This window comes from Chiloscyllium plagiosum, unplaced genomic scaffold (genome assembly GCF_037043375.1).
Source record: "Chiloscyllium plagiosum isolate Xiang-an unplaced genomic scaffold, Cpla_swu_hap1 HiC_scaffold_22, whole genome shotgun sequence".
Taxonomy (NCBI): Eukaryota; Metazoa; Chordata; class Chondrichthyes; order Orectolobiformes; family Hemiscylliidae; genus Chiloscyllium; species Chiloscyllium plagiosum.
This window is the reverse complement of record NW_028270160.1, coordinates 21,903,669-21,923,073: the sequence shown is the minus strand read 5'-3', so window position 1 is coordinate 21,923,073 and position 19,405 is coordinate 21,903,669. Positions and strand designations below refer to the sequence as shown.

General features: G+C 39.8%; 1 protein-coding gene across 3 annotated transcripts in view; it reads left to right on the top strand.

Annotated features, from left to right (window-relative positions):
• eno4 (enolase 4) overlaps positions 1 to 19,405 on the top strand; it is a 49,772-nt gene that overhangs the window by 10,577 nt on the left and 19,790 nt on the right. For 2 of the 3 annotated variants that reach the window (XM_087998839.1, XM_043712822.2), the window contains exons 3-6: positions 3,494 to 3,684; positions 6,206 to 6,345; positions 9,047 to 9,216; positions 13,389 to 13,520. In XM_087998839.1, the coding sequence (XP_087854965.1) occupies positions 3,494 to 3,684; positions 6,206 to 6,345; positions 9,047 to 9,216; positions 13,389 to 13,520 (633 nt within the window). The remainder of the gene's footprint in view (positions 1 to 3,493; positions 3,685 to 6,205; positions 6,346 to 9,046; positions 9,217 to 13,388; positions 13,521 to 19,405) is intronic. The other variant, XM_043712823.2, reaches the window with a different exon arrangement.

The window sequence follows — 19,405 nt, the reverse complement described above, 5'->3', positions numbered from 1 at the left end:
ATTTGTAGCATATTCTGCTTTTATCTTACAGCATAATGCCAGTCAATGCATCTTGATAAGCCGGCTGCAAAATGCCATTTCATTAATCTCATAGCAAAGTAAATAAATTCAATAGCAACATTTGGATATCTGTATTCAATCATGCATCTGCCACTTAGCTAAACTTGCTGTACTATTTATACATTAATAATGGTGAGCATCATTAGCCTTCCATAATTTTGACATCAAATTTTGGCCCATTCCATCCCTCCTGCTAGTAGGTTATTCTGACCATCACTTCCCTTTTTTGATTCAGTTGCGATTATTGAATGCAATAATTTGAGAACAGAGTGCTTCCTATCTTTGAAAGACAGGAAAGTTAGGCTAGCTATAGTGTACTACAATTAGACAATTATCATTAGTCCTACAACAAACATACGCATTCAGCTTTTGGTTTGTGAATAAATTGTTGTCTTAGTATAAATATAGGAGAAGTGCGGTAAGTAAAACAGCATTTATAGCATGCATCCTTCTGCGATATTAATTGCTTTATACATTCACTGTCTAATTCATTATGATTTAATAGAAATACAGTAGCAGTGAGGTTGAACTAATAAGGAATGAATGTTCAAATTTGGTCCCATGAATAGTTCGCTAGAACTTAGATTTCAGAATGATAGTGTGAAATTCTATTGGGTTTGTGAAGGTAGCTTTGAAGATGGGGTTGTGATTTTGAAATGTGTGCATTGAGTGTTCTATCTCACACACTCCCACCTCCAAACATTCTCGCGATGTTGAACCTTCAGCTCCTGGCCATCCTTGTGGAGATTTCACCCTCCATAATGATAGATAGCCTGACAGCTGTGGTCATTATTTAGTTAAAGTTTATTTGATGAGGTCAGAAAGTGACTGTCTCTTGAGATCCACTACTGGTGCAATCTAATGTCTGGAGAGCTCCCTATTACCCTGAGATTTGGGCACTTATAGTGGTCTTCCTGTCCTCACAGTCCATCTATATGATTTTGAATTGAATATGCCTCCCATGGATAGCCTATTAATTATTTGCCTTCAGGAACATTGTGTAGGCAGATAGACCAGATAAACTGTATGAGTTACACATTAAATATATGTTCTAAATTGCACCTGTCCTTTATCTGAAAAATCTATTAAATGTTTGTTCTCTTGACAGCTAACTGCACTTCCTCCATACCCTCTGCACTCCCTCAGATCTTTCATGCTAGCTCCATATTCAATATGTCCCTTTGTTGCTTCCATACATATCTGCTTATCTAGTATCACAATGAACAGAACTCAAAAGCCAGAAAACGGCATTGAAAGACTTTGAAATGCTTATGCAGTAAATGAATGAACAAACATCTATTCAATTTCCACTGAAAATGTTGGTCATCTTAGAAACTCAAAGCTGACAATGAAACACACAACCATTAGACCTCAGTCTTAAAAAAACTCACTCCTTTTAAGTGCTCAGATCTGTCAAAACAAATTAAAAAATTAAACAATTCTTAAAAATATATTATTTATTATCTGATCGTAGCATTGTTAAACTAACAAAGCTCATGGTCCAATTCACAATTATGTAATTAATTTGCACTGAGCTAAATCCATTTGTGGGAATTGGAGCTCAGCCAAGTATTCATGACAAGATCCATTGCAAAACTATCATAGGTCCTCCAGAGCTCAAGATAATGTAGCCTTTAAATTCTTTGAGCTACCTGATCATTATGTAAAAAAATCGACAGATGAACTTTTGACAAAATAAGTTTTTTTTCCAAGGCTGGACTGTTAAACAGTGTGAAAATCAAAGCACAGGATCCAGACACATGAAGATCTGCTCATTGATACACATTGAATGCAGAAAAGCACATTGTCTGACTGAGAAAGTCCTTTAACAAAGTTACGTTGTCCTTGGTTTTTTTTCAAAAGGGGTTGTAAAGACAATAATGCTGAAATGGCTGACAGCAACTGCCCAAGTCAACAATGAAAGAAGGCCTTTAGTTTTTTGTTTTAAAAGCGTTCTACAATGAAAGGGCAGTGCCCAGTTCTCCCGGTTCAGGTTTTTTCTAGTTTGATTTGTTTTAGTAAGCAGTCAGAAAACTGCTGGGGACCTAAAGAAGCAGCTACAGTGAAGAGATTTCATGCTTCAACAGAGGTCTTGCCTGAACTTTCTCTCTGAAAACATTCCTGCTTATAAGAACCAGTGTTTGAATTTACCTTTTTGCCATTTTGGATGTTGCATGGATTTGAACAGCTCCTTGGTTAAGTTGTGACAGAGTTGGTTGGATTATCAAATGAACAGTGTTATTCTAAATTCTGTTTTATTTTTGTTTGTGTTCTATCCATAGTGTTTATATAAATTCTGTTTTGTTTAAAGCTGAGTAGTTCGACCAGCTTTATCACTCCTGGAATATCCACTATGCATCTGCCTAAAAGAAAAAATATAAAGGGCCTGGGCTATCTCCTTGAAACATTTTGAGGCGGTCTGGCCTGGTTCATAACAACAGAAACAAAGTAATGTGCCTGGACACTTATATACTGCTCAATTTACTGGTCACTTATCTTTTAGGGACAATGTGTTAAAACATACTTAAACATTATATAATATCTAATTATGACATTCCATTTTGGCAATAACTCTTAAACTCTCTCTAAAATATTTCCAACTCCGAAGTCTTCTCCAAGAACAGACTAACATGTTTTACACAGGCTTCTGGAGTCCATCTGCCTCACTGAAGCTGGCAAATGTAGGAAAATTGAGACAGGTATTTAAAAATAGTAAATGTGACATCACCTGAGTACACATTGGTTCATAATTTGACACCTTTTCACTGGTGGCCAGTGGAAGTTGACTGGTACATTTATGGTTCCGTCCATCCATTTTCTGGTTTCCAACATGAGTTTCCCATATTGAGATGGTAAAATCTGACTAAGATATTTGAGTTAGGTAATCTCATTTATTATAGCATGATTTTTTAATATCTGGAGATTTATCATCGTTCAAAGAATGTTTATTCTCTCGTTCCTTTATGTCAGCTCTTTAATGCTACTGCTGGTTTTGCTTTTGGGCTCAACAAATTTGCAGTTGATTTATTACTTGACCATTGAAGAGCAGAACTTCTTTATTTCATGGAACTTTGACCAAAAATAATAATTTCATGGCAGTTGCCTGCAGAGGTTTTCAATGAATTTTAACATATCTGAGCACATTCATATTGTATACTGCAAATAATAGTGAAAGCTGAATTACGCCTACTTCACCTTGTTCTATATCAAAAACAATGTGGTGACTAGGAACTTTTCTTTATGTTTATAATCTGGATTTCATTGAAGATTAGCATACATACAACAATGTACTGCATCAAACATGACTAGACCTTTTTTAAAACCAAAGTCAGGCAACATCTCATTTACAGGAGATATACTGACATCTCAAGTTTAAATCATTACTACTCAAGATATCTGCATTAAATATGTTCTAACACAATCTGCTTTTCAGAGTATCTGTTTTACTACAATGTCTAATTCTTGTTGTGATCCTAACTACACGACCTTCGATACCATGGATAAAGAAATTGAGCTAAAGAATCTCAGTGTCCAGTTTGCCTTGGAATGGATTAATGAGCCATTGAATTCCCTACTAAAAGGGCTTTTGCCAGCTAATCAGAAACAAGTGGACAAATTTCTGAGGTACAGCTTTAGTTCTTCCAAATGTATTGTTCTTTTAAACTTCTCTAATAAAATTTCTTGCACAGAGCCTGTAAGTTATGTTTTGTGTGGGAAGACTGCTGTACCATAAGCATCGAAGCTATAATCAGCTGTCTTTCAACTTCAGTGGGTTGGTGATATAGTTCAGATGTTTAGATCAGAGTGGTGCTGGAAAAGCACAGCAGGTCAGGCAGCGTCCAAGGAGCGGGAAAATCGACATTTCGGGCAAATGCCCTTCAGATGTCAGATACCAGGCTTGCAAAGCAGGCCTTCTTCTCACCACTCAGTCAGGGCAGATGGAAGAGAGGAATGCACAATAAATGCTTCAGAGTTATGCTGAAAGCCAACACAAGAAAAGCAATAAACATAAAAGGTGTGTATGCTGAAAATCTGAAACAAAAACCAAGTGCTAGAGAAACAAAGCAGATCTGACATCATTTATGAAGAGCAACAGAGTTAATGTTTTGAGCCGATTGGCTTCATCAGCACATGATCAAAAATGGCAATATTGACATCAAATCCTGGGAGACCATCGCTCTGGACCAAACCAGATGGAGGCAGAGTCTGTGGGAAGAAATACAGCATTTTGAGACCCAATGATGACAAAATGAAGAGGAGAAGCAGAAGTGATGAAAAGGACGAACTATGACACATACTAGTAGTACATAAATAGAACTTGAACATGACAACAAATATTCTAAGTGTTATAATGTTTGTAGCCACTGAATCAACCTCATTAGCCATCTTAGGACTCTTGGTCTGGCTATGAGACATATATTTTCTTGCAATGATATTGAGAGAGGGAGTGAGTTTGATGGAAGTGAGTATGAATGTGAGAGGCATTAGTGATGATAATTGGTGCAGGAGAGATGATAGGGCTGTCCCAGTGAGTGTGTTGGCTGTGGAGAAGGCTGAAACGAGAAGTAGTTCAGGAGGTTGATGTGCAAGAGAGCCATTAAGTGGATGTGCTCCATGCAATAGTGAGACTGTAGCCCATGAAACGTGGTAAAAGGTGTGTTTCATGGCAGTGTTACAGTGAGTAATAGTAACTCTGTGGGGGTGAGGTCGCAGAGAGTAATTTTGTAGTGCTTAGCCTTCTGGAATACAGAAGGTCATTAACCTTTTTTGACATTGCTTGGCATCTCTTTTAACCTGGGACACTCATTGATCTGGGCTGCTATCTCTGACCAGACAGGGTGCATCTAGTGACATGGCGTTCTTTGCTGGGCTCAAGGAAAAAGCATTGCCCTTTGTTCGATCACCCCATTCACCACCTGCAGATCTCTGGAGGAGCCAACCTACCTTTCCCGATCATGGTGTTCAGGATAAAAGTGCAGGACCACATTGTAAAGGGGCAGTTCCTGGCTTGCAGCACGTGAAGCCTGATGGAGTTAAACATGGCGTCAATGACAGGAATGACTGCTTGAGTTGTTTGCTATCAAGGCCAGTTGGATCATTAAAGAGCTGACATGTGGATGATTGTGGAGAAAAATCTGTAGGAGTGGTCGACGCACCATGAATCTCTGACAAAAAACACTGACAAAACACTGGAAAATTTAGCCCATTAGACATCTTGACGGGGTGGATGTGGAAAGAGTTTGTGGGAGAATTTAGAACTAAGTTTCACTGTTTCTAAATAAGGGATTTAAAACAGTGATGAGCAGAAATGTTTCCTCTCAGAAGGTCATGAGGCTTTGGAAATCTCAGCCTTAAAATGTGATGAAAGCAGTATCTTTGAATTTTTTTAAGGCAGAGTTAGATAAATTCTTGATAAGAGTGAAGATGAAAGATTATCAAGGTGAGGCGGGAATGTGAAGAAATCAGATCAGCCACGCTGTAATTGAATGATGGAGTTGGTTCAAGGAGCCATGCGGCCCTCTTCTGCTCCCAACTCGTAAATTCAGATGCATGCCATAACAGAAGGAATAGAAAGAAGCAATTCATACTTTATGACACAGTACTAAAGATAGAGAGACTTGCTAAGTTATGGATATTAAACAGGAGAATGGGACTGAGTGCATTCTTTACAGAGAGTCAACATAGTGTTGACAGGCCATGTGATCTACAGCAGTGTAATGACTCTATGATTTCGTGTGAGGCTATTTCTTTCCTATTTCAGTCTAACGTAATTGTGTGTAAATCCTTACTGTATCCTTTTCTTACTGGTTAGTACATGACTCAATTATCCTTTTTAACCCAATCAATACTTCATCTTTTTATGCACAGTGTGATTGTGTCATTTGTTTTAACACAATCATTAGTTTATCTTGTTTATGCTACAGTTTGGTCTAGCAGAAACAGTGAACTAGTCTCTTCAGTATTTAACTTGCGATCTCGGAGCCCTATAGACAATCAACCATTAAATCTCAGTCCACTTTGCAGCCCCTTTAGTCAACAAATGTATTGCCACTAATTGAAACTTTAGTCTTAAACTATTACAATTGTATGTTGGTAATGATTTGCTAATTGAGCATAGTGACAATTCTGAATTTGCTGTTTGTAGTGAATATTTTCAAAGAAAGGTGGAAGAAGATGAAGAGCAAAAGAAAAAAGACGCTGAAGTAGAGGAGGTACCAGAGCCTGAACAATCTGTTTCAACCAATCCTGTTCCTGTTGTAGACAAGAAAAAAAAACCTCTTAAAGGTCAGTCTAATTTTGAAAAGTATTTCCATAATCATAGTTCACCTTGATATTAAAAATAGTTGACTTAAATACTAAAAATAAAAATGCATTCCCAACCATTGTTTATACAGTTGTTGCAACGGATTTCATGTTGTTCAAATGTCCAAGTGTGTGTATCCAAATCACTTCAGTAACATATTTAAGTTAGCATCTCACAATGTGATTAAGTACTGGATTTAAATTTTTCACTTGCTGAATGGATTTTGCATATGGTTCTGGTAATCTAGCCTTAAAAGGAGCTGTGGGCTCAGGTGGTGAATAAGTATGATATTGGAGAACGTGAGGTCTGCAGATATTGATATTGGAGAACGTGAGGTCTGCAGAACCACAAACAAGTTTAAACAAGACTGTGAAATCAATCTCAGGTGCAACAAACTATTACCTGCAATTTATGAAGAGCTCCAAACTATCAATACAACCTAAAAGCCCATTGAGTTCTTAGAAGGTGGAATCTAGGATATCATCTCACTAGCCTAACTATTTTAATTGAAAGCTGAAAATGTGTTGCTGGAAAAGCGCAGCAGGTCAAGCAGCATCCAAGGAACAGGAGAATCAATGTTTCGGGCATAAGCCCTTCTTCAGGATTCCTGAAGAAGGGCTTATGCCCGAAACGTCAATTCTCCTGTTCCTTGAATGCTGCCTGACCTGCTGCTCTTTTCCAGCAACACATTTTCAGCTCTGATCTCCAGCATCTGCAGTCCTCACTTTCTCCTATCTATTTTAATTCCAAGCCTTTTGGTATGGTTGAACTTCCATCTTTCTCTGCTTTACAGGAAATTCATGCAATCAGATCCATTTGAGTGAGCACCTTTGCAACTCTATGTTAACCCCCATTTTCTGACTCTACCAGCATCATATGGCTTCTGCTTCAAGAATGCAACTGCCCCCAAAGATATTCAAAATAATTATTTCTCCTCCAAAAACTAATAAAAATCATTCACTTAACTACGCTTTTGGCATCTTGAATTAATAAGCTATTTTAGGTATGCAACATTCTGCCATTTCCCCATGGCAACCTTCTTCAAAAACTTTGACACCCGCAATATGTTATGTGATTATGTTTTATATCTGGACTTGCACATGATCAATGGTTTGTACAGGTATCAAACCTATGAGAAAATAGTCTGGAAACGAGGAGCAATAAAGAAAAAGTACTATATAAAAGTGCAGGTGGCAGTTAGTTAGAGATTGAAAGGACAGGGAGAAACTCATTTGGTGAAATAATAAAATTAGTATCTAACATTAAAAATAATGAACATTAGTTGTCAGTGCTATTTCTCTTAACTATTTAATTGTTCTTTATCAAACAATTTCCAAAAGATAGAACCACAGACACCTATTTTTTCAAAAATTTACATTTTCATTTTTAGGGGCATTTAGCAAATACTTGGTGTACAATTTTAAATATCTTCACACTCCTTGCATATCACCTTTTCAATCTCTGCAAGAGATTGACAATCTTTGAAAGTCTTTAATGTAGAATTGCAGACTGTACTGTTGTGTCAGTCTGCAATTCTATAGCTAAACACAAATATTTAATCAATTAAATTGATTCATTTAAAATCACTGAAGTTTAATTTATTCGCACAGGTAAGCCACTTGACAAAACAAAAAAAATGGAATTGTTGTGACATTTTTCATGAATCAGTCATTGGCTGTCTATCTTCCACTACCATTAATTAACCAAAATAAACTAAGTCAACTTGCGCTCGGGATGGTCCACTGAATTTCTGATCTATCACTCTGCTTGCCCTTCCAATCAACTGTGATTGTATCAATGCTTGTTAACACCTACCCCATGATTCAAGCCACATAAAAAGTACATTTTCATGGAAAATGTATTTACAAGTGTCTTAATTTCATTGTTCACACATCAATAGTTCAAGAATCAAATGAATTAGGGAGAGATTTGCAATGTAAATGTCTGCAGTGAAAAGTAGGCTATTTTACATTTTAAAAAATCATCATTGTCAATTATTCAAATATGGAGAGGCAGGAGATTTCCATTTTTTAAATTTAAAGTGTCATGATGCAAAGAGTGATACAATTAACCTCAACACTTGAGTTGGGGTAGGTGAAAATTGGCTAAAGTTTTGCTCCAGTCAGTATCCAATAGACCTTATTCAGAATGTCTGAGCATTTTGTGAGGAAGGAATTGGTTTCAGCTTTGATGTTAAATAGCCTGCTGACAGTCGTCACTAAGGCTTACACAAGAAGAATGGCCAATTGGGTGAAATACTGGAACATAACTGATGTTTGTGGAATATTCCAGGAAGGTCTCAATGTCTTCCAAGTGTGGAAGTGGGAATGTAACATCAATTTACTTAGAATGTTGTTCCTTTACCCCAAACTAGCATGATTAAAGTTATTATTCTTTGAAGTCTGATTAATGTGTACTGATTGAATAACTTGAAATCAATGATGTTGTTCTTTAAATATGTCAACTTAAAAAGGCTTGGCCTGCTCTATCCAATATAACAAAGTGATGGACAAGAAAATGTCATCTAGACTATCCCACATCATCAAAATGCCCAGAGCGTCATGATACAGATAATCTCTTACCACTAATTAACTGATAAAACAATTGGAAAAAATTCTCTTCTATTCCAATGGATGATCAAACATAGTCTTAAAGGTCATATTTGTTGTATTTATATTACAGCCAAGAAAAGTATTGCTCCAGAGAAACCAATTAAACCCCGCGAACCACCAGAAATATTTTTTCCTGGTGCTGTGGCCATTGGTGTTGTATCATTGGCGGTGGCTAAGGCTGCAGTGAAACTTGAGAATACTTCTTTGTTTTTACATATTGCTGCCTTGAATCATGAGAAGGTAGATGAATTTTTAAATTATTATTCCTCATCTGCTTCTAAGTTTGTTCTATTTATAATTATTGTAAAAAATACAAGCTTCAACTTTATATAAACTTAGCCAGCAACATTTGAGCCATGAAGCAAAATTGCCAACGGTCCCTTGCATGAAAATGTTACACTCTCAGGTTTTAAAGGTTTAACATTTCACATCAGACTTGAAGAAATGTTACTAACATACTTTGTAAATCTATTCATTTTAAAATCTTTGTGAGATTGTTTAATATTCAATGCAAATGCTAGTTTCAAGGCAATGCTGCACAGATCTTTAAGATTCTGTGGAATTCTTGAATGAATAAGGATGAAATAAGTGAATACCTTTGTGGAGACTGATCCAAAATGATATGGGATACAGAAGTGAAGCAAACAGTAATGGTGTTCTGGGTGATTTACTAAAACGGAAGGGAGGACAGGCTGAAGATTATAAAGCATTGCAATAGGGAGCATGTATTAGAATTGTCATTAGCATGTCATCTCTCTGCAACTAACTTTCAACCACTACTAGTAAGCTCAGTACAGCTGAAATCTAATAATATTGGATACTGTTTTGTAAGACTAAGTAATATAGCACATTGCCTACTGATCTAAAGAGGAGAGCAAGATAAAACAGTAACATTGTTACTGAGGTTGATGGAATTGCTAAAGAAAAAATGTGTAATACTTACTTCATGTATTTCATCTAAGGATTCAAAAAAATGTTTTTAAATTCTTAAGGAAACCTATTGTCTGTATGAGGTAGAGATGGGTGGGACTAGTTTAGTTTGTGACTATGTTCGACATTGACTGATTGAATTGAAGAGTCTGTTTCCATGCTGTAGGACTCTATGATTCTGAGTTAACTTTAAAAAAAAACGTGCTTTTCTGAAGCACATGTAGACAGTTTTTAAACTGTTGATGAAAAGCATAAGAAAAATAACTGGGATTCCTTGAAGCCATTTGGAAAGCAGGAACTAATAGCTTTACAAAAGTAAATAAGCAAGTGTTTGGAGTTAAGCATGAGATGGAGGTCACCATGTGAGATAAATGGAATATAATGGAAGAATTAAGCTTGGATCGGAAACCACCTAAGTGATAAGTATAATTTTAAACATTAATACAAATGTTTATTTTAATTATTTACTAGATATTAAACTAATTTGGGAAATTATAGCCTGTTTAAAATAGGTGACAGAATGGTTATTGTGAATAATAGTGAGGAATTTCAATTGACAAATATTCATATCAGCATCTTTCAACTTAATCGCAAAGGCATTAAGAGTAACTGAAGATGCATATTGAAAAGTTATATTTTAACATAAAACTTGAAAGATGGGCAATAGAGGCAGGAGTATATAAAAAATACAGGGGAGAATATTAATTTAGTTTTGTGGCAGTTTCAAAGCCTTCCATGGTCTTCTTTTAAAGTTTGCTGCTCAGAAAGCGAGATACTGAAATAACGTGGGTTGAGCAGATTAGATGTACAGAGAATGGCAGAACCTTTACAGGGAGAGGAGGCAGTCCTAAGTGCTCCTATGAAGTTATGATCCAGCCATCAACCCACCCCTTCCCAAGTATCACCTGGCTAGGTTTGAAAGCAAACAGGGAACCTCCAAGCACTGTTCAGGATAATTTATGTAATGAGTCTAATAAGCAATTAGAAACAAAATCAGAAATTACTGGAAAACTCAGCATATCTGGCAATGTCTGTGAACAAATAAGAGAATTAATGTTTCGGACCCAGTGACCCATCTGAACAGAGTCCATACCTGCTGAGTTTTTCAAGCAGTTTCTGATCTTGTTTCTGATTCCCAACATCTGCAGTTCTTTGGTTTGTTTTCTTCCAAATAAGCAGTAAGCTTGTTTTAACAAAATTGTAGATTTAACAGATAACTGATCCATTTATTGAACTGTATAAAATTTGCCAGAGTCACTGAAGTAAATGCACAGTGAAACTGTAAGAATAGAAAGCTTTTAATCAGGGAAACTAAATGCCTTTGTTATGACTACACGAGAAGCAGCTACTCTGTGCATTTCTTCTCAGAGTGCTTGACAAGTGGTTGCCAATATTTTGGAAGCCATTTCATCTGTCTTGCACTTCTTTCATATGGAGTTGTACTTCCTCATTCCCACTCTTCACTCTAGCTTGGGAACAGCTTAAACACTTCAATGATGAGATGCAGAGGGATCTAGGTGTCCTTGTGCAAGGTTAGAATACAGTTGCAGCAAGTAATTGGGAAAGCTAAAATGACATTATCATTGAAGGCGGATTCAATACAAAAGTAGGGAGGTAGTGTTTCAAGTGTACAGGGCACTGGTGAGCCTGCATCTAAAGTACTGTGCACAATACTGGCTACTTTACTGAAGGAACAATGTAAATGTGTTGAAGGTAATTCAAAGAAGGCTTAACAGATGAATACTTGGAATGAGGGGAAATGTTGGACAGGCAAGCTTGCATTTTTGGAGTTTAGAATACTAGAAGGTGACTTGATTGAAATATAAAATCCTGAGGGGAGGGTAGAAGTGGAGTGAATATTTCCTTTTATGGAAGAAGCTAGAGATTACCGTTTAAAAATCAGGGATTGCCCAATTTAAAACAAAGATTAGGCAAAATCTCTACCATGAAAATCAAAAGGAGGAATAACACTGGCAGCAACACCAGCAGCAGCACCAAATGCCTACTCTTCAACCTCAAGATGCTTCACACTGCACAGTGGTCGGGAATGAAGATCCAGTTCGAAGTAGTAAGATTTCCCAAGACAGAGTTTACAAATAGAAGATTACCTCTTTTAACATGGGCACCTGTATCTTAAGATAATCAGATTTTCATGGCAGCTCAGCACTAACAACTGCTGTCTCCTGAATCAATATCTCCTTTCCAATGGTTCTTAACTGTGGCTATGAGATGCTGGTCTCTAAAGGGCAAACACATCCACCACCCCGCTCCCTGCACTCTGTCTCTCCCTGACATTTTCTGCTCTCTATTCATACAAGGAAAGCAAAAAATTTAGGCCAATGGTTTGTATGAATAATGCAATAGGTCAGGGTTTGTGGAAAGTAAGGCTTGGGTGCAAAAGAGTAAAAGGACAAGATTGGTGTGAATGTTGGCTGTTCAAATGGAGATGTGAAGTGCTTGAAGAAAGAGGAACTGCAAGAACTATGTTATGGGTGGGATAATGTTGGGTAAGTCAGCATCTGGGCTGTTACATGAAAATGAAATGCTGTCACATTTTCTGCCCTTCTGAAACTCTAGTTCTGCTTTGTTTACTGTTATCAGGTTGAAGGGACTACACTTCTGCATCTAACTTGCTTCCATCCATTTCTGCTTGGTTGGCACAGTTTTCCTATTCTTTCCATCATTGGGAAAAATCATTGTGCATCATGCCAAATGTTTCAGCCTCTTTGCTAGTGTTTATTACAATAGCTGTCATGGTTTCTGCTGATTGTTACTAGGGAGTCTTGTTTCGGATCAAATCAGTTGAGCCTCAGAAATAGTTCATACTACTAATGTTTTAAACAACCTTCATAACTGTAAAACTCTGGGTGGCACAGTGGCTCAGTGGTTAGCACAGCTGCCTCACAGCACCAGGGTCCCAGGTTCGATTCCAGCCTCGGGCGACTGTCTGTGGAGTTTGCATGTTCTCCCCATGTCTGCGTGGGTTTCCTCCGGGTGCTCCTGTTTCCTCCCACAGTCCAAAGATGTGCAGTTCAGGTGAACTGGCCATGCTAAATTGCATGCATCATTCAGAGTGAAATGGGTCTGGATGGGTTACTCTTGGGAAGTATTCAATAGTGGAATGGTTGGGTCGAAGGGCCTGTTTCCACACTGCAGGGAATCTAATCTAATCTCTAATGAATATTCTAGGGCAAACAAGTACATTGACATTGTTGTGATTTCCTATTAATAAATACCAACGCTGTAATTATGCAAGCTTTCTGTGAGGTAAATGTATGATCATTATGTCTCTTGTCAGTAATTCATAGGTTCTGGCATGTGAAGATATCAAAGTGCAAGATATCCATTAACATGATGTGTTGGCAAATTACCATATTTAATGCAAGTTATTCTGGAACTAGAAAAATTGAACTATATGCAAGAAAAGCATTTGCACATTTCCAATTTTTAAATAAAACCTTAACTATACATTAAAATTTTAGGAACCCCCAGTAGAAATGAGAATGCCAATTCCGATGGTAAGTTTACTTAGTTGTGGGAAATCTTCTGGAGGAAAACTAAGATTGATAAAGGAAGTAATAGCAGTTCCAAAGCATGATCTCAGTTATGAACAGGTAAGGCTCTCATTATTCTCATCTTTATAACTTAGAGGTGCCGGTGTTGGACAGGGGTGGACAAAGTTAAAAATCACACAACACCAGGTTAGAGTCCAACAGGGTTACTTAGAAGTACTAGCTTTCAGAGCGTTGCTCCTCAACCACCTGATGAAGGAACAGCGCACTGAAAGTTAGTGATTCCAAATAAACCTGTTGGACTCTAACCTGGTGTTGTGTGATTTTTAACCTAATTTTTATAGTGGTTCTACCTTGCATTAGGCAGGATAGGTGGATTAGCTGATTCTTTCCTATGTTTATAAGACGATTGCAGAGATAATGGTTCCTTACTACTTTTTAAAAAGATTCATGCAATGGATGTGATGGTGCCATTTATTGCTAATCTTTAACTTTGTCAATAGATATTCACTTGCTCAATAATTGATGTAACAAAATGGACTTGTGTTTGTTTCTGAGATTTGTTCATGTTAATGCTCCAGAAAAGGAATATTTCTAATAGCAGCCATAAGACCATAAGACCATAAGACATAGGAGTGGAAGTAAGGCCATTCGGCCCATCGAGTCCACTCCGCCATTCAATCATGGCTGATGCGCATTTCAGCTCCACTTACCAGAGTTCTCCCCGTAGCCCTTAATTCCTCTAGACAACAAGAATCTATCAATCTCGGCCTTGAAGACATTTAGCGTCCCGGCTTCCACTGCACTCCGTGGCAATGAATTCCACAGGCCCACCACTCTCTGGCTGAAGAAATGTCTCCGCATTTCTGTTCTGAAATGACCCCCTCTAATTCTAAGGCTGTGTCCACGGGTCCTAGTCTCCTCATTTAACTGAAACAATTTCCTAGCATCCACCTTTTCCAAGCCATGTATTATTTTGTACGTCTCTATTAAGTCTCCCCTTAATCTTCTAAACTCCAACGAATACAATCCCAGTATCCTCAGCCGTTCCTCATATGTTAGACCTGTCATTCCATGGATCATCCGTGTGAATCTCCGCTGGACACGTTCCAGTGCCAGTATGTCCTTCCTGAGGTGTGGGGACCAAAACTGGACACAGTACTCCAAATGGGGCCTAACCAGAGCTTTATAAAGTCTTTATAAAGAGCTTTATCAGCCAGCAAATGACTGATAATATTTTGTAAATATATAATGTAGAATCTTCTGCTGCCAAGATTCAGGTTTGTGGGTACAATTGTACCATTACTAAGTAGCATTCTAATTATTATTATTATGAGGATGGATGGATATAAAAAATGAGAATAAAACTACCACAATGGTCTCAACGTTCCTGACGAGAGAATCTAACCGTCACCCCTTCATATTCAATAGTATTACCATCAATATCCTGGGAGTACCATTGACAAGAAATTGAACTGGACTAATGGCTACACGGGCAGGTCAGAGGCTAGGAGTTTTGCAGTGAATAACTCACCTTCTGTCTACACCTGAACCAGACTCGGTCTACATCTGAACCAGACTGGAACGAATGTCCTTGGGGGAGTTTTTGCTGCTGCTGTTTGGGAGGGTTTAAACTAATGTGGCAGGGGGCTGGGAACCAGAAGAGAAGACTACTTGACAATTAGGTGGAAACTGGAGACTGTAAGGATCATGAAGTTAGCATTACTAAGGGGAAGTGTAGGCAGAGAGCAGATGAACATAAAAGAACTGTCGGCCTGAAGTGCATACACTTTAATGTAAGGAGTATAGTGGGTAAGGCAGATGAATTTAGGTGCCTGGGTGTATGACATTACTGCGATCACAGAGAGTTGTTGAAGGAAGGGCATGATTGGCAACTAAATGTTCCAGGATCTTGATGCTTCAGACTGGACAGGGAGGGAATTAAAAAGGGGGTGGGGGGAGTAGTTGCATTGCTGGTCAGGAATGATATCATGGCTGTGCTAAAGGAGGACACTATTGAGGGCTTGAGCAGTGAGGCATTATGGGTGGAGCTGAGAAATAAGAAGGGTGCAGTTACATTGGTGGGGCTGTAGTTCAGGCCTCCCAACAGTGAGCGTGAGGTAGAAGAACAAATAGGTAAATAGATTATGGAAAGATATAGAGGCAACAGGGTGGTGATGACAGGAGATTTTAATTTTCCCAACATTGACTGGGATTCACTTAGTGTCAGAGGTCTGGATGGGGCAGAATTTGTAAGGAATGTCCAAGAAAGTTTTTTAGAGCAGTATGTAAATAGTCCAACAAGAGAAGGGGCCATTGTTGGACCTGGTGTTGGGGAATGAACCAGGCCAGGTTGTAGAAGTTGCAGTGGGGGATTTCTTTGGGAATAGTGACCACAGTTCTGTAAGTTTTAGAGTACTCGTAGACAAATATGAGAGTGGTCCTAAGGGACGAGTACTAAACTGGGCTAAGGCCAATTATATCAAAATTGGCAGGAGCTGGGAAATGTGGATTGGACACAGCTCTTTGAAGGAAAGTCCACATCTGATATGTGGGAGGCTTTCAAAGATAAATTGAAGATAGTGCAGGATAGGCATGTCCCTTTGAAAACAAGGGATAGGATAGGCAAGATTCATGAACCGTCGATGACAGGAGAAATCGTGCGACTAGCCAGGCAGCCAGGAACAGAACAGGCCTTGGACGAATATCGGGAGAGTAGGGCCAATCTTATACAAGGAATCAAGTAGGCTAATAGGGGTCATGAAATGACCTTAGCGAGCAGAATTAAGGAGAATCCCAAGGCCTTTTATTCTTATATAAGAAGCAAGAGGGTAACTAGAGAAAGGGTTGGTCCACTGAAGGATAAGGAAGGAAGGTTGTGTGTTGAACCTGATTACTTTGCATCAGTGTTCACTGAGGAATGGGAGGTGATGAATGCTGAGAGTAGAGTCAGAAGTTTGTTTACTCTGGATCACGTTGACATAAGAAGGGAAGTTATGTTCGGTAGGCCGCATCTGCTGCCAGGAGGACCAGTTCCAAAAACGCACATCCCAGATGGCCTCCTTCTTCAAGGACCGCAATTTCCCCCCCGACGTGATCGACAATGCCCTCCACCGCATCTCTTCCACTTCCCGATCCTCCGCCCTTGAACCCCGCCCCTCCAACCGCCACCAGGACAGAACCCCACTGGTCCTCACCTACCACCCCACTAACCTCCATGTACAGCGCATCATCCGCCGTCATTTCCGCCACCTCCAAACGGACCCCACCACCAAGGATATATTTCCCTCCCCTCCCCTATCAGCATTCCGTAAAGACCACTCCCTCCGTGACTCCCTCGTCAGATCCACACCCCCCACCAACCCAACCTCCACTCCTGGCACCCTCCCCTGCAACCGCAGGAGGTGCAAGACTTGCGCCCACACCTCCCCTCTCACCTCCCTCCAAGGCCCCAAAGGAAACTTCCATATCCGCCACAGATTCACCTGTACCTCCACACATATCATCTATTGCATCCTCTGTACCCGATGTGGCCTCCTCTATATTGGGGAGACAGGCCGCCTACTTGCGGAGCGTTTCTGAGAACACCTCTGGGACACCCGGACCAACCAACCCAACCACCCTGTAGCTCAACATTTCAATTCCCCCTCCCACTCCACCAAGGATATGCAGGTCTTTGGACTCCTCCATCGTCAGACCACAGCGAAACGACGGTTGGAGGAAGAACGCCTCATCTTCTGGCTAGGAACCCTCCAACCACAAGGGATGAACTCGGATTTCACCAGTTTCCTCATTTCCCCTCCCCCCAGCCTGTCTCAGTCAAATCCATCAAATTCAGCACCGCCTCCCTAACCTGCAATCTTCTTCCCGACCTCTCCGCCCCCACCCCAATCTGTCCTATCACCCTCACCTTGACCTTTTTCCACCTATCACATTTCCGACGCCCCTCCCCCAAGTCCCTCCTCCCTATCTTTTATCTTAGCCTGCTGGACAAACGTTCCTCATTCCTGAAGAAGGGCTAATGCCCGAAACATCGATTCTCCTGTTCCTTAGATGCTGCCTGACCTGCTGCGCTTCTCCAGCAACACATTTCCATAAAAGATATTAAGGTAGACAAATCACCAGGACCTGGGATCTATCCCAGGTTGCTGAGGGAGGTGAGAGAGGAAATAGCTGGGGCCCTGACAGCTATCTCTGTAGCCTCCTTAAACACAGGTAGGTGCCGGAGGACTGGAGGGTTGCTTATGTTGCCCCCCCCCCCCGTACAAGAAGGGTAGCAGGGATATTCCAGGTAACTACAGACCAGTGAGTCTGACATGAGTGGTGGGAAAGTTGCTCGAGAATGTACTAAGGGATAAAATCTATTCATATTTGGAAAAGAATGGGTTTATCAGTGATAGGCAACATGGTTTTATGCAGGGTAGATTGTGCCTTAGAAACTTAATAGAGTTTTTTGAGGAAGTGACCAAGTTGATAGATGAAGGAAGGGCTGTAGATGTCATATACATGGACTTTAGTAAGGCATTTGATAAGGTTCCCCATAGTAAACAAATAGAGAAAGTGAAGTCACATGATGTGCAGGGTGTTCTAGCTAGGTGGATAAAGAACTGGTTGAGCAACAGGAGACAGAGAGCAGTAGTTGAAGGGAGTTTCTCGAAATGGAGAAAGATGACCAGTGGTGTTCCACAGTAATCAGAGCTGGGGCCACTGTTGTTTGTAATATACATAAATGATCTGGAAGAGGGCATTGTTAGTCTGATCAGTAAGTTTGCAGACGATACGAAGATTGGTGAAGTAGCAGAAAGCATAGCGGACTATCAAAGAATGCAGGAGAATATAGATAGACTGGAGTGTTGGGCGGAAAAGTGGCAGATGGAGTTCAATCCGGGCAAATGTGAGGTGCTGCATTTTGGGAAGTATTATTCTAGAGCGAATTATACAGTAAATGGAAAAGCCTTGGGAAAAGTTGACGAGCAGAGAGATCTGGAAGTTCAGGTCCATTGTACCCTGAAGGTGGCTGCAAAGGTGGATAGAGTGGTCAAGAAGGCATATGGTATGCTTGCCTTCATCGGACAGGATATTGAGTATAAGAGCTGGCAGATAATGTTAAAATTGCACAAGACATTGGTTCAGCCGCATTTAGAATACTTTGTACAGTTCTGGTCGCCACATTACCAAAAGGACGTGGACGCTTTGGAGAGGGTGCAGAGAAGGTTTACGAGGATGTTGCCTGGTATGGAAAGTGCTAGCTATGAAGAGAGGTAGAGTAGATTAGGATTGTTTTTATTAGAAAAAAGGAGATTGAGGGGGGACCTGATTGAGGTCTACAAAATCATGAAGGGTATAGACAGGTGCATAGAGATAAGCTTTATCCCAGGTTGAGGGATTCATTAATGAGGGGTCACGCGTTCAAGGTGAGAGGTGAAAAGTTTAAGGGGGATATATGCAGCAAATACTTTACACAGAGGGTGGTAGGTGCCTGGAATGCGTTGCCAGCAGAAGTAGTAGAGGCAGGCACGGTAGATTAATTTAAGGTGCATCTGGACAGATGCATGAGTAGATGAGGAGCAGAAGGATAGAGGTGCTTAGGAATTGGGCGATAGGTTTAGACAGTGGATTTGGATCGGCTTAGGTTGGGATGGCCGAAGGGTCTGTTCCTGGGCTGTAAGTTTTCTTTGTTCTTCTTCTAACTCCCCAAAGCTTGTGAACTAACTACAATGCACAAGTCAAGTCTCTAATGGAATACTCCCCATTTGCCTGGATGAGTGCAGCTTCAACTGACTTCACCTGATGAATAAGCAGTGCTCCAAAAGCTTTGATTTTAAATAAACCTGTTGGACTATAACCTGGTGTCGTGTGACTTCTGACTTAATTAAACTATGATCTGTGCCATACTCTATGATGCAATGTCCAAGATATTCTGATGAGTCATTGCCTGACTAACACCCAACCAAGCCAATATATGCTTTTGAGCTTTACTATCTTGC